Genomic DNA, 14,267 nt, shown 5'->3' on the forward strand with positions numbered 1-14,267 from the left:
CTGTTTAAATTATAAACATAAACTTAAGACACCATCATTTTGCCATTTTAGTTTCTGCACCTGGTAATGAAAGTACAGTCATGCAGCACACTGTTCTCCAGCTGGACTCCCATGTCTGGGTCAGAGGTCACCAGCTGACCATTGTGACGCCAGTGTAAAGTGGTGATTTTGTCCACCAAGGCAGCGGTGCAGTGGAATGGCAGCCGATCACCTTTGAAGACCACCTGACGCTGTGACGGCAGCAGCGTCAGGGTGTGCAGCTCCAGAGGGCCATCTGAGCAAAGTGGTGGGAAAGATGTGACTGTTACACATCACTCTGAAATGCTTCTGCTGATCTCTCATTACTCAACCTCAGCTAAATGTTTCCACAGAAGCTATTATGAGTCTCTCGAGCAGATTGGATGCAGACAGCAGCGTTTCATAAATGCAACCCACAAGGATTAGATACTTTTAGAAATATGTCCCCGTTGGGCTGCTGGAGCAGATTTCTTGCAACCATTTTGGTCAACTAATCCTTACAAATACTGGGATGATCCTGAGCACTGTTATGCATTGTCACTCACAAGCTGTGTTTTCTAAAGTTAAGTGGTGAATTCAGATGCCTCCTTCAAAGTTCTCACCACAGCTCAGCTGGCTTTCCCTTAGTCCACACAGGGGCTTTCCCTTTAGAGTTCTGGGGTAGGCACACAGGGTTTCATCCCCCAGTCGTGCTGAACTGCCGTGGAAGAAGGCTGGGATCCAGCGCAACCCACAATCACATGACAGGTAGTCTGAGTTGAAGTTCCTGATGAGACAGGGTAGCGTTCATGAAATATAACAGGGGCTTCGCGCCCTAGCTATACATTATTAGCTCAACATACCATACATAGACATGACAAGAAACACCTGAAGGCTCGATACACCCACCTAACAATAAATTACACATTCAGTATTTTCTCTCTGTAAGTAGTCAGACTTCTCACAAAAGGACTGAGAAAACCATTTAACATCTATTCACATTTGTAATCTGGACATGCTTATCTTCTTCTTCATGATTTAATCATGTTTTCAAATTATAAGTCATGCATAGGCAAACATCCAAATTCACATATATCAAATAAATTGCTAATTCCAGTACTTCTACAGCCTTAGACCTCTTGAAACAACATTAATAAATGTCATCTATGTGGAAAACGTTTCTTGTTTTCAGATCTTCATGCAGATGTCCATGGTATACTGTGGAGCTGAAATTCAAAACTCACACTAGCTTGAGGGACGGCAGCTCCTGAAACACTCCTGGATCCAGGGTGGAAATGATGTTACCAGAGAGGTTCCTGAAAGTACGTACAAAAGATGTGAACGAGTCTGATAGCTTCAGGAAGCCTTTTTTTTAATGGGATGAGTTTGTGTCTCTTACAGTTTAGTGAGATTGGTCAGCCCCTGGAACATGTCTCCAGACAGGCAGCCAATGCGGTTATTGGAGAGGTCACTAAAAGTGTGAAAAGACAAAGGAATGCTTTGGTTATTTTTGAGCCAAGTCACTGAGTTAGAGATATCTTGACAACATCACTTCCCTTGTTGTTTTTGTGATATGAGATGGAACTCTACGAAAAGCCTCCTTTTAACCAAATCCATTATATCACAAATAATGTGTTTTCTTTGCCTCTATAGTTTTCCTACTGCAGTGCGCTCTTTTATATTGCGGTAGCAGAATGGTTGGAAAGTCCAATCCAACCAGAATCACTCTGCCTTATCTCTATTCCATGCAACACCAGTTAAAGTTTATCACCAAAAGCAGGGCCCCTGTTCTGCTGTCTACCTCTGAGTGTGATGTATAGCCACAGCCAGAGAGATCTGCTCTGCTGCACCTCTGACACTACCCAGCAGAGAGCTGTCCCGACCATGTGTTTATCTCCCCCTGTTTGTTTTGAGAAGCCCCAGACCTTGCAGGGAAAACACAAGTAGGGGGAGGAGGGAAGGGGAGTCACGCGGCGCACAACAGACGACCAGCTCCGACCCGCACCACAACCAGACCTCGGTGTCCAAAAACACAATGAGTGAGCAGCGAGTGGCTGCAAACAGCCGTGCTGTCACATCAAGTGACGTGTGAGGAGCCTCTGCATGGTCCTGAGGCTTCAGCGGTGGTGGAGCGGGGCACCAGAGATGACATGAGCAGAAACGCTTTGGGAAGGAGGCATTTATGAGGATCTCAATATGAGGCGAGACTGATACAAGCTGCCAAACCAGTGTAAGAAAGATGTGAGGGGTTTGTCTCTTTCAACTACTCAAACTCCTTCACTTGCCTCATATCAACAATTCAAAATGTCTGTGTTTATGATTACTCTTGATATAATTGCTGCTCTGCAACGGGACATGAATCATGTCTACTTACAGTTTCCGAAGCTCCGACAGACCTTGGAAGGCTCCAGGCATGATGGTGCTGATTAAGTTGTGCTTGAGGTCCCTGAAGAGAAAGAAATATGAAGTAAATTAGAAAATGTATGCAGGGAGGATGTTGACACATCCTTCAGAAGATGTCTTAAAGGTGAGTGGATACAAATAGCTCCTCCTGCAAGACACAGCAGGGTATTTCTGCACACAGAGAGGAAATCTTATCCCATCAGCCACCTGGGCTGTGGCGAGCAATATGCAGATTCTTGACCGAATAAAAATGTTGTGGATTTCAAAACTGCAAGCTAGGACTTTGGTGTTTTTTCTGCTTGTTTCAAAATGACTCATCCCATGATAAACTGTACCCCACCATGAATATTAATTACTTGAACTGCCTTTGAAGATCTAATTTCATGCTATCCTCTGCACTTTTTTCCAACCTCTTCCCACATCCACGCCCATGTGTTAAACTATTTAGCCTGATGCCCCCCTCCATCAATAACCTGCATTAGATTTTAAATCCAAGAAGTTTTTTATAGGTCTGGTGGGAATAGCGGGGTTAAAACGGGTCAGGAGACTGATGGTTATCTGCAGGACATGGTCAGTGTGGGTTGGAATGTGATCCATGTTCCTACAGCATGAAAAATACCTTTTCCCATCTGACTACGCTTCCTTACACGTGCATTAACACTGTGGTATACAGGCTGCATTTTTCTCTCTTTATTTTCTACTGAGGATGCGACTGTGGTAGACAAGACCTCAGGTCTGGTTTCTGGACCCTTTTTTATTACAAAAGATTTCTCAATGCTGCTCGCAAGCATGCTGCCTCACACCATAAACAACCTCAGGCATCTCTTAACCAATGACTTGTTGGTTCTCCAAGAGATGAGCTATTTTTGATAAAACTGGGGCAGGAAAATGGTTTCATAAAATGGTTTCCAGAAAAAAAAAAAAATTAGACCTTGCGGTATGGTTGGGATAGAGACAGAGATTGGGGTTTTGCTGTTGATCCAAGCTCTCGTGGCCTTTGAATTATAGATGTTGGACAGGTTATAATAATGGAGCACAAGCGATTTGGCCCTGGACCAGGAGCTGTGGTCTGAAGTGTTTGTCTCAGTCTTGGACAGCTCTGTCCAGCTCACAGTTTACAAAAACTTCCCTAGAGTTTCTACTTCTCTGATTCTTACAGTGAAAAAAAAAAGATTGTGTGTGTGGCCGCATGGGTCTGTCATGATGTATTGGGTTACTGTTTGTGTGATTATGTGTTCACAATTGTCTCAAAATATCCCTTTGTTCCTGAAGAGGTGACAATGAATCACTGTGGCGTGAAGTTGACATGGTTGTACTCATACTCATAGAACCTAGAGTTCCAGTATGGAGGGAGTTATCTTTTTAGAGATCCGCAAAACTTACCACAGCAGTCATGAACCAAAGCTAATGTCCACAGGTGAGAGATGGAACACAAATCGACAGGTAAACTGAGAGATGAGACTGAGACCCTCAGCTCATGCTATGAATCTTAGCCTTGACTTGTTTGTTTCAAGAGGGGTAAGCAACCCCATTGTGGTATTGTGCAGCCTCCTGTTGGTTTGGATGAAGCAGCTTGATCAAGCTAGCAACAAGTTGTGCTTTTAAATTTGATCCAGGGCAGTTCATCACATTTGGCAGTAAACTGTCATATAAGGGAGTTTTCATCGATGTCATGTCTACCGACAAGAGGCAGGTTTCACACATGGCTTCAGGTCGACTTAAACTGGAGTAATAATTCTACATGCCTCTGGCCTTCAGACATTTTCACACGCTCTCAAACTGACACTAAGTGCTGATAAGATTAAATTAGTTTTATTAAAACATGCACACACACACACACACGCACACACACAAAACACATACACATACACAACTGAATTCCACAGTTTCTTTCTGCTGCTCCCAGCTGGCTGTTATAAAAACTTTGGAATTTGACTAGATAGAAATCTTTCTTTTAAACCTCACATCTAAGAATAAAAATGTACTGCACTGAAATAAAGGATGTTCATCTTATCATGTCTGTGCTTGTGTACGAAGATATCCTGCACTCAAACACAGAGTCTGAAGATCAAACTCCTACTGAGCATCCTGAGATGTAGGCTGCTAATCACTATTGGGGGGGTGGAGCTTATCATATTTTCTCTTATCTGGTTTTAACTTGCCATTTCTCCATATTTTATTGTTAAGATGTACACTATCCCTCCTCCTCCCTTCCATACGCATCCAACAGGGCACCACAGAATTTTATGAAAATTATTTAAATATTTCATCTTGTTGGCTTATTGAATTTTTGAATTTGGGGCATTTCTAAAAAAAAAAAAAAAAACCTAAAGAAACATGCAACAAATATATAGTAAAATTCAAGGTAGAGCTAACCAAAGCACCCTTGTTTTGAGTTTTTAATTGTTGAAGGTTGAGGTATTCTTGTTTTTTTTTTAGTGTTGGTATGTCTCCCCCTGCTGTGCCCAGGTGTCTCTTGCAAAAAAAAAAAAAAAGATTCAAATATCAGTGAAATAATCCAATTAAATCCTAAGTAACTCTATAATGTCAGTTAAATTTACCATTCATGTCAGGAGGGAAAGACACAATACAGACACAGGACAAAATATCTAAATCTTAACTAACAGTATACACGTACTCAAACCAATACATAAAGATATTTTGAAAAATGCAGCATATGCAGAAGAGGAGCTTTCTGCTTCCTATGGAGACACATTTTGCACACATCTGGATATTAAACATTCTGCTTCTCTACTCCGAGCTTGAGAGGGTAAAATGCTGTGTGTCACCACTGCAGTATCAACAGACCACCACTTCTGATACGCTCTCTTATCACCAAGCTGGGGAATGTGGATGAGCTCACAGAACTTGAAGCATTGGACCCACTGCAGCGTAGTCATAAGCTATAAATACGAATGAAAGCTCCACCACAAGCACATCTAAATCTTTACTGTGGCTCATCAACGCTATCCTCACTTTATATCAAACTTTATTTCTGACTTTCTGCACAAACTGCCACTCTAGCCTGGTTCATACTCAGGCGATGACTTGTCAGTGTGCCCTTTGGAGCAGACGGTGCCCTCACTGACAACAGCCTCACAACTCAGCGGTCTTGACGCTGACGACAAGAGCTGTCGCCAAGACAGAGGCTCATATCAGACACAAGAAGTACTTCAAAGCTTCATGCTTGCTGAGCATGAAATTATCACCATTAAAATGGCTAGAACTCACTATCACTATCACTTCCTCAGAAGCTGCATGTATGTCTTCAAAAAGCATCATGGTTGGTGGTGACAGATGATCATTATGACTCAGGAATTTGATACAGTTTGTCTCCAAGTTGTGCTTTGTAACCTTGGGAGTGCAGGGCAGGGCCCTCACCACATGTGGCCTGTGTGACTGGGTTGTGACAGGCTCACTCCCAAAACCAAAAGCAGCAATTGTCTGCTGCTGGCAGGCCGAACACCAGAGGCTGCTATTAAGAATGTCTTTTCTCCCCCACGAACTCCTCCTGATCAGTGAGGCTGGTACATGGGATGAGCACCTGGGCCCCACGCCGACTGGAGAGGAGCAACGTGCTTGCAGTGCAGCGAGAGGGTAACAATGAAGACATCATCTGTGAAGCGCTCCCGACGTGGAGTGCTCCATTATCAGGAGCACAGCCGCAGCAACTGGAGTGGTCCACTGACATTGTTTAGGCCCCGGCCCCAGAGGGAACTGGGAAAATGACTGAAGCCAAGGAACGGCTACTCATTATCGCTAGACTGGAATCAGGAATTTCCTGTTCCAGGAATTTTTTATGGAAAGGCATGCTATTGCAGAGCAAGTTTTCTATATTTGCTTTATCTCCTGATGCAAATATTTAAATGTATGTTGGAAAAAGAAAGCAAGTGAAGCTTACTGGCACCTTGGTTCCTGACGAGGTCAGTGGAGACCATTTTTGTGCCACATGTCATTTCCTGTCTGGCTGCCGTCTCTCACAGAGGCCCTTGCTCGTTTATTTTTACAGTTTCCCTTTTCTCCTTTTTTTTCCACTAGCTAGCTTTCCCCTTAAGGGAGGGGCAGGTGGGTTAGGGGATTCAGAGCTGAGCAAAATGTCCCTGTGTATGGCCCAGACCCCACCTCCCTAGTCCTCAACACACTTACTCACAATGGGGGCTCTGTAGCACAGGCCCAAAACGCACTCCTGCCTTTCCCCCAAAACAGGAAACCAGGATCTGCACTGCTCTTGTTTTTCTACTAATTTCCTGCTTTTCTGCCCCTTCCCCAGATTATTGTCTTTATTTGTCCAGGTTCCTTCCTCTCATATTGGATGCCTAATCAACTTTACTTCCACGTCGTAAGTTGGGGTTGTCATATGTTGAGGCTGATGAAAGGATGATAGAACCTTGTGCAATTTGTGGATTACCACTTTACAAATAACCACTTGATAATGTTCCATCACAGTAATATGGCTCACAGCATTGTTCATGACTGACAATAACACAAACCCTGGATTTAACTGCACACACTCTGAAGGGACATAAAGAAATAATATATACTTTTATTTGAAGTGTAAAATTTCCTACGTTGATTATATGTTTATATAGTCTGCAGCAATAGGAGCTGCAGAGGATTTTGCCAAGGAAAACTCTGGAACCATGAACTGTTCTTGACTTCAGTTCTGACTTTTGGAGCAGCCTGGAGAAGGGGGCAAAGGCCACTTTGGCAGATCTGTTGGTTTCGTGAGATCTGCCTGCACAGCAGTCAGAAACAGTAAAACTCAGTTGTGTGTTGGTGATGGTACGTACAGAGTCAGATATATAATTCATGTAAAGCCTCTGTCTCCGGGTCGGGTGTAACAATGATCTTAAGAAAAAAAGGTTCTAGTTTCAGTAATACAAGTTATAGAATTATATTATTGTACAATTTTTGTCCCACATCATGTAATTTAAATGAAAAGACCCAAAGGTTGAACTGAATGTCTTTGCCAAAGAGATGACGGATGTAAGGTAATTAAAGTACACTTTACAACTAGGAAGGAAACAGGAACAAACGCCTTTCATTCTAATGATCAATGAATAGAGAGACCCATGTCTGTGACTAAATGTCCAGCCATTATGTTGAGTACAGTATGTGGAGAGTAGGTAGGGGGAGGTACAGTGACACTGAGCTGGGAGATGCAAAAATAAAGCATAAAAGGAACACAAACGGAAGTTGGGGGGGGGGGAGTAAGTCCAGAGAGAGCTTAAGTTCCTTTAGAGGAATATACGTTGAAACGATATCGAGTTTGCCAAATAAGTGTGCAAAATAGAGTTAGTGACATATAAAGCGTTCAATTTGGTAATGGGCTTATGAGGGGGCTTGCTCGCTGTTTCAATAAACCCTCAGAGCCACGACTGAGCTAGGCTTGCAATACAAACACCCCGTTCCTTCAGTTTATCTGAAAGACACATCTGGAGTCTATCAACTCCAGCAGCACCCCCCTTTCTGTTTCCACTCTCCAGCACGCTTAACCCCTTCCTCACCCGCTCCACCTCTTAATACTATGCACTCTCATTAGGTTGCCTAACTGGGAGCCATTCAGTGACTAATACAGGAAAATGCAACACAAATAGAAGAGAAACTCCCATGTGTGACCTCCACAGCTGGCCTACACTCTCCTCAGAGTGGTGGGCTGGTAGAGGCTGAACCCTTCCTTAGCGAGGCTGGTCTAGACAGCAGGGCTCCTTGCCGTGTCTGTAAATTCTCCTCTGTTTTTACATGCTATAGCGCTGCCCAGCTCTGCTTTGTTCCAGCTCATCAAGGTAATTTGCTCGGCCTCTGTGGAAATAATCTCTCGCTAAGGAAAAACAACCTCAGATTTATATAAGACAAACTGCAGCAGTGTGCGTTCCATTGCTCCCTCCCTCTTCCTCTTTTTCCCTCTCTCTCCGGCCACCATACCATCTTTAGCCATCTCGGCTATGCTTCCCCAGTGTCAGATGGTAGGGCTGTTTAGGTTGGACTGCATCCTAACCCCAGCTGCTCAGAATGGCAGAGGCGATTTCAAGGTCTGTTTCAGAAACGCTCAAGCAAAGACTGTCCCATTTTCTACAAGTTACTCAGACCCGGCGCCTGGGGGGACAACCGGGAAAGTTGTGGCCTGGAGGGGGGGGTTAATATTATTTGCTTTGAATGATGTTTGCTGTCAAATCATTTACATGAAGCAGAGGTTTTCAGACTTTTATGACGAGACCCCAAGTTGACTCTCTGTTAACTGCTATCCTCCATTTGAAATGATTTTGCATGGTTTGTTATATGTTCAGCATCGAAGCACAAGAAATTGCATACAAACACAATGAGTATAAATATCCTATTTTGTATTTTTTTGGCAAACTTTCTTCTTTTGCATTTTACTTTGCTGACTACTTTGCTGTTTTAGATTTTTTTTTTTTTTTTTTTTGCTGATATAGCAATTATTATGCTCCCAACAAAAAAGATCAGGAAAACTTAATTCCAACATATATTTTAGTATCCAAAAATTGGCTAAAGATGGCATAAAACTTTGAAAGAAATTGCTTAAAAGTTGCAAGACAATGAAAGGAATTTTTGACATATCAGGTCAAATCAGTGTCAGGTTTCCTATATTTTTCCCACAAGCATTTTAGTGAAACTGAAACCAAACTTGCCGTCATTGTGCTAAGTCCCTCAAAGACTTCTAGGTGACCCCAGTTTGAGAACTCCTGTTTGAATTTATGTAGTCAGAACATGTAATGTTATTTAAAAGATTTTTAAATAAGGGCAGAGGCAGAGTGCTCTGGTTGGGCAGCAGTCAGTGATTGACCATGACTGTGGGTCAGATGAGATGAGTGTCCTGATTGCTACACTGGCGCCTCCTCTGGTTGGTTGTAGCCTCTTTTTAGGGAGAATAGCATGAGCCTCCCATGCGTTAAGTCCCCCCAGTGAAACACTTTACCATCAGGTGAAAAATGGCAGTCAATGGCTCCACTAGACAGAGGAAGCATGTGGCAGAGGGGGTGGAGCAACAACCAGGACAGCTTGGTAGGATGAATTGGCACCATTGTGTGTACTATGGTGGGGCCCTGATCTAATCAGGTAGTGCACAGGTAGTGCCCCTGGCATCATGCACGGCAGCCCTAAATATACTTCCAGATACTTTTAAAAAATAAATTTTTCATGTTTGAAAAAATATTCTCAACTCATCCACCTTCTGAAGCAAATGTTGCAAGATAGTTCTTGTCCAAACTCATTGACGGAGCATGAAAAGTATAATTTCCCGTTGGCAAAGTCGATCACGCTGCCAACAGCTGGAGCTTCGAACCAGTCCCAACCATAAACCTCACCCCTGCCTCTCAGACCTGTCCACTGCAGCGCCCTGCTGCTCCCTCATCCATCATCATTGCTGCCCTTTGCTCTCCCTCTCTGCTCCCTCTATTCCCGTAGGGTGAACAGACCTGTAATGAGGGCCCCTTGTGCCTTGCCTGCCTGTCCTGTGTCCCATGGTGCAGTGGGGCCCTGTTGGACAAGAGCCAGACTACCTCGGCCCTCTTTGCTCATTATTCTCATTACCTCGCCTCAAATCAGCACAGGACAGGCTGCTGGGATCTGTCCACAACTCATAAAGGTCCCGGCTCGTTAGTGGGGCTGCCAGCATCAGCTCCCATCAGAGAGGGTGTTCACAGAGGTGGAGGTACTTGAATAGGTGCACTAGCCTGATAGCCTGTGAGTGAGTGACCATGCTGCATATAGCAAGCACCAAAACAGGCGCCAGGTATGTTTCAACCAGAGTTTCACCCGAATGCTGGAAAAAAATTAGGATTTCCAAGGTCCAAATGTAGCTGTTGGAAAGCAAGCCTACTTAAAAGAGCTACAAAAACACAGTAGTCCAGTTAGAGGGCAAAAACAAACAGGGCTAAATTGCTCCTCTGCACTTGGGTGGCTTGGCAGGTTATGAAGGCAACAGTGGCTTTGAGGAGGTTTGTTCCAATGAAAGGGCTAACTGTGTAGATTTCTGCACTGTCTGGCCCCGGCCTGGAGGAGGGTGGCCTGCCCTGGAGCTGTATTCTCCCACTAACAACAGCACGATCAGACTGCATTCAAAAATGAATAGTCTGGTGTGAGAGTGTGTCTGCTGAGAGAGCAAATTGAAATGACTAGAAAAGAAGTGAACGCGTCCATAGTAGGAGCACAGAGTTACATTACACACTGAACCCGAGAGTGAGAGTGTGTGTGTGTGTGTGTGTGTGTGTCTGTGTGTGTGTGTCTGCAGCCAAGGAGCAGACTGTGTTTATCCTCGTCACGTAGGGGAAGAGATGCAGTGTAATTCCCTGATGTGTGTTTACTCAGCCCTAGTGGGCTGGCCTTTGATTACAGCACTGACCACATAATATGACTAACTGTTCACTACTGCTCCAAATGACAAGCACATGTAGACAACATACTGGAAGAGCAACAGCAGGCTAAAGAAGCAAAACAAAACTGGAATCTCACAGTGAATTACATGTCCCAAACACTTCACTGTTATCTCACTTCTCCATGAATGCTTTCAGACCCCTCCATCCCTGCGATGGGATCTTGAATATGGCATCTCTCACATCAGACATAAATTTTCCCATGAGGCTGGATCTAATTATAAGATGTTCGGAGCTCCATTAAATGTTGAAGATGTCAGATTGAGTGAGCAGACCTCCACGACTGTGTGTTAGGGAGCCAGCTGAGGCTGTGGAGTGAAATGAGCACTGCATGACTTACATTAAGTCCTCTTCTCACACTGCAAACCTCCCTATGTGGAAGAATGTGTCTGTATGTTTTGTCTCTTTTCCAGGGTCCTCCATGAAAGCTCCACCCTGCTGCCCCCTGCTAGTTTGTCACCCCTCCAGGTACAAGGGCCATTTAGCAGCGAAGCTCAGGTTACCCGACCCATCAACCCCACAGCGCTACAGGGAGCCTCGTGCGCACTTATAACAATAAGCAACACTGCTCATTTTACAGTTTTGGCTTTACTTTCTCTTCCTAATTCTTTGAAATGTATTAGTCACAGGATCTCAGTGTTTTTACTTCCTGTCAACAACTTTATAGGACGCGAGTCAAATGAGGTGAGATCTAAGAACTTGGCCTTCAAACTATTCACCCATGGTGTTCATATGGCAGACATAAAAACAGCAACTTCAGCAAACTTGTCTTCAGACTGGCACGTCTGCTGTGAGCTCCAGTAGGTAGGTACTAACAAGCTAACAACTGTGGCAAATTACCATATTTTTCCTCTTGCCCAACAGTTTTTGAGACGCTCGTTAGCGTCATGGGTGGCAGATCTGAGTGGCATGTGGAACTAATATCCTTTCAACATAACCCAGCCCCTTACACACACACACACACACACACACACACCGCAAAATAAATGTGTCTTCTTGACTACAGTATCCTGTGTTGTTAGCTACCAAGATGCTATAAAGCTTCACTGGGATGCTCCGTAAGGACAGGTAATTTGAGTCCTGTGGGAAACACGTTTTAGATGAAATTCTCATGAGAGAGAGAGAGTGAAGGGGGGTATGGTGTTGCAGGTAAATTCTAGTGGGACTTGACGAGCATGAGCCAGCACGCTGCCAGCTGTCTCACTCATCCGCTGCTGTTTGAATCTCACATTGACAGCTCTAATTTCGGTAAATCTCTGAGCAATGTTGTATTACACACAAAACTATGTTCCTAGGTGACACATGCCTTTCGTGTTTGTTGCCAGGAGGGGTATTCATTCCCCAGGATCTCTTGGGTCTATCAGCTGTCTCACACCCCATTCAAAGAGATGACGTTACTAAGGAGGCCCAGACTGTCTGAGAACCAGGCCAAGCTGCTAGCATTCACTCCTCCCAGAGATCCCCTTATCTTGTCCTGTGGAGTGGAGCTCACTTGATAATGAAAGACCTAACTGTAATAATGTGAACTTTTCAACATCACTGTATGATAACTGGTGTGAGTGTATCATCCTCACTGCTGGACAGAAGCCCATTGGACAGAAGCACAGAGAGCGGCTCAGATTTTCTCAAAGCAAACCGAGATATATCACACATCCTGTATATTACACATGAAAAGGGTATTAATCATAAGGACTGATGAGCAAGAGGTTACTCACAACTTTTCCAAAGTGTTAAGTCCAAAGAAGGATCCATTTCTCAGAACTCTGATTTTGTTGTGGCTCAGTATCCTGCAAAAAGGAAACACCAGTGTTAGAAATCTTCCACTGAGGGTGAAGTGAAGCATATCTTATGATGCTAAATTCACTTGGACATCCACTCTGCCGCAAAGGAAGAACTCAGGTTTAACCAAATACACACTAAGAGGATGAGAGCCAGTTGAATGTTCACTTGGTGCCGCAGTCACACGGAAGATAATCCTGGGCTGGAGACGCTAAGCAAAGATGTTTCCAATTAACTGAAAAGAACATCAAGATTAGGGGAGAAATTGTAATCTTGCTAATCATTTTGCATACATTTGTACATCAAAGGAAAGTCTTCCCAGATCAGACACATGGTGACACAGACTGTGTAATTAGCCCTTCCAGGACTCTTATCAGGCTGCAGGGCAGAGGGCTCCGAGACACTGGAAGTGAGGTTGGGATGTCAGACATGGTATCATGGGAAATGGATATGTACAGTAATGAGTGTGCTTAAAGGGATCCATCAATGTCAAAGTCAGCCCTTGTTTTTTTAAACTCCAATTCATCAATACAGTCCCAACCTCCATTGAGCATTTTTCACTTCCTTTGTATGCGTTTAAACTTTCCTGTCTCTGCAACTGTAGTTTATGTTATTTTTGCTTCTTTTGGTTCTTGTGTTGCTTTTTTGCCCAAAACATTTTAAGAAGTTCTGTTGTAGCCAGTGTGAATATTCAGTCTAAGACTATTTCTGGGTACATGCTGTTTAATAGGGCTGTGTGTTGGCAAGGACTTCATGATACGATACGATACGATACGATACGATACGTACAATATGATACAACAAGATACAATTCATAGGTCACCGAGGAATTTCATCATGATATATTTTGAAACAATATGATATATTAAGTCTTGTGATCCTCCATACAATTTACTGAAACTTAAATAAAATGACCTGAAAATACAGTTTTCTGTGTACCACTTGGCCAGCCTAATAATATGCAGGTAACATTTTTAAAATTACTGAGTCAAAACTTATTCATTCAAAATTTCCATTCCAATTTATTAGAACAATATTTGCAATATTGCACAGTTGTACACTGCTACTCAACACAGTAAATGTAGCTAGCATAACATAACATCCATGTGTAATGATATGATGTTATCACAACATACTTTGTAACTGATGATTGTTTCAGGTTGTTCAGCCAATCATCTACTCACTGTCAGTTTTTAACAGTTCTAGCTCTCTGCTGCTGCTTTTACTGCTGCGTTCACAACCCACCTCTTTCCTCAAACAGAGTGACTCTCCTTTCAGTTCCTTGGACAGTTAGGTGTCACCCAGGGAGATGTACAACCAGTTTATTGTCTACCACTACCAGTATCTACTACCGGGAGAATCCTACACCTGTTCACACCTACTGTAGTCCTGGAGATTGCCTACAATATATTTGTATATTCTGCCATGTTCTATGCACCGAAGTGTATTCTGTTTCATTAATAAATTCAATCTGCCTCATCTTCATCTCTATCTGGTTATTTTTAGTCTCTCTTTGAATGAAATAGTGTTGTAGGTTGGGGATGTGGGTAGGTTTAACCACTAAAGTACTTGACTAAGGTTGTTTTGCAGTTGTGCTTAAATATAAAGAGGCCCATCACATCTTGTCATTTTTCCTCTCCAAAAATTAATTTTGCTTTGCATTTCATTCGCAAAAGAGCATAAATTTAGAAGACA

General features: G+C 43.3%; 1 protein-coding gene across 2 annotated transcripts in view; it reads right to left on the minus strand.

Moving 5' to 3' along the window:
- adgra2 (adhesion G protein-coupled receptor A2) overlaps positions 1-14,267 on the minus strand; it is a 40,565-nt gene that overhangs the window by 7,971 nt on the left and 18,327 nt on the right. Inside the window, exons 2-7 of one of the 2 annotated variants that reach the window (XM_086207180.1) lie at positions 12,512-12,580; positions 2,372-2,443; positions 1,397-1,468; positions 1,242-1,313; positions 621-784; positions 61-274 (exon numbers count right to left, since the gene is read on the minus strand). In XM_086207180.1, the coding sequence (XP_086063306.1) occupies positions 61-274; positions 621-784; positions 1,242-1,313; positions 1,397-1,468; positions 2,372-2,443; positions 12,512-12,580 (663 nt within the window). Of the gene's footprint in view, positions 1-60; positions 275-620; positions 785-1,241; positions 1,314-1,396; positions 1,469-2,371; positions 2,444-12,508; positions 12,581-14,267 lie in introns of both variants that reach the window. The other variant, XM_086207179.1, reaches the window with a different exon arrangement.

Source organism: Aulostomus chinensis, chromosome 6 (assembly GCF_037954235.1).
Source record: "Aulostomus chinensis isolate RoL2024-O1b breed Wild chromosome 6, RoL_Achi_v1.0, whole genome shotgun sequence".
NCBI lineage: Eukaryota > Metazoa > Chordata > Actinopteri > Syngnathiformes > Aulostomidae > Aulostomus > Aulostomus chinensis.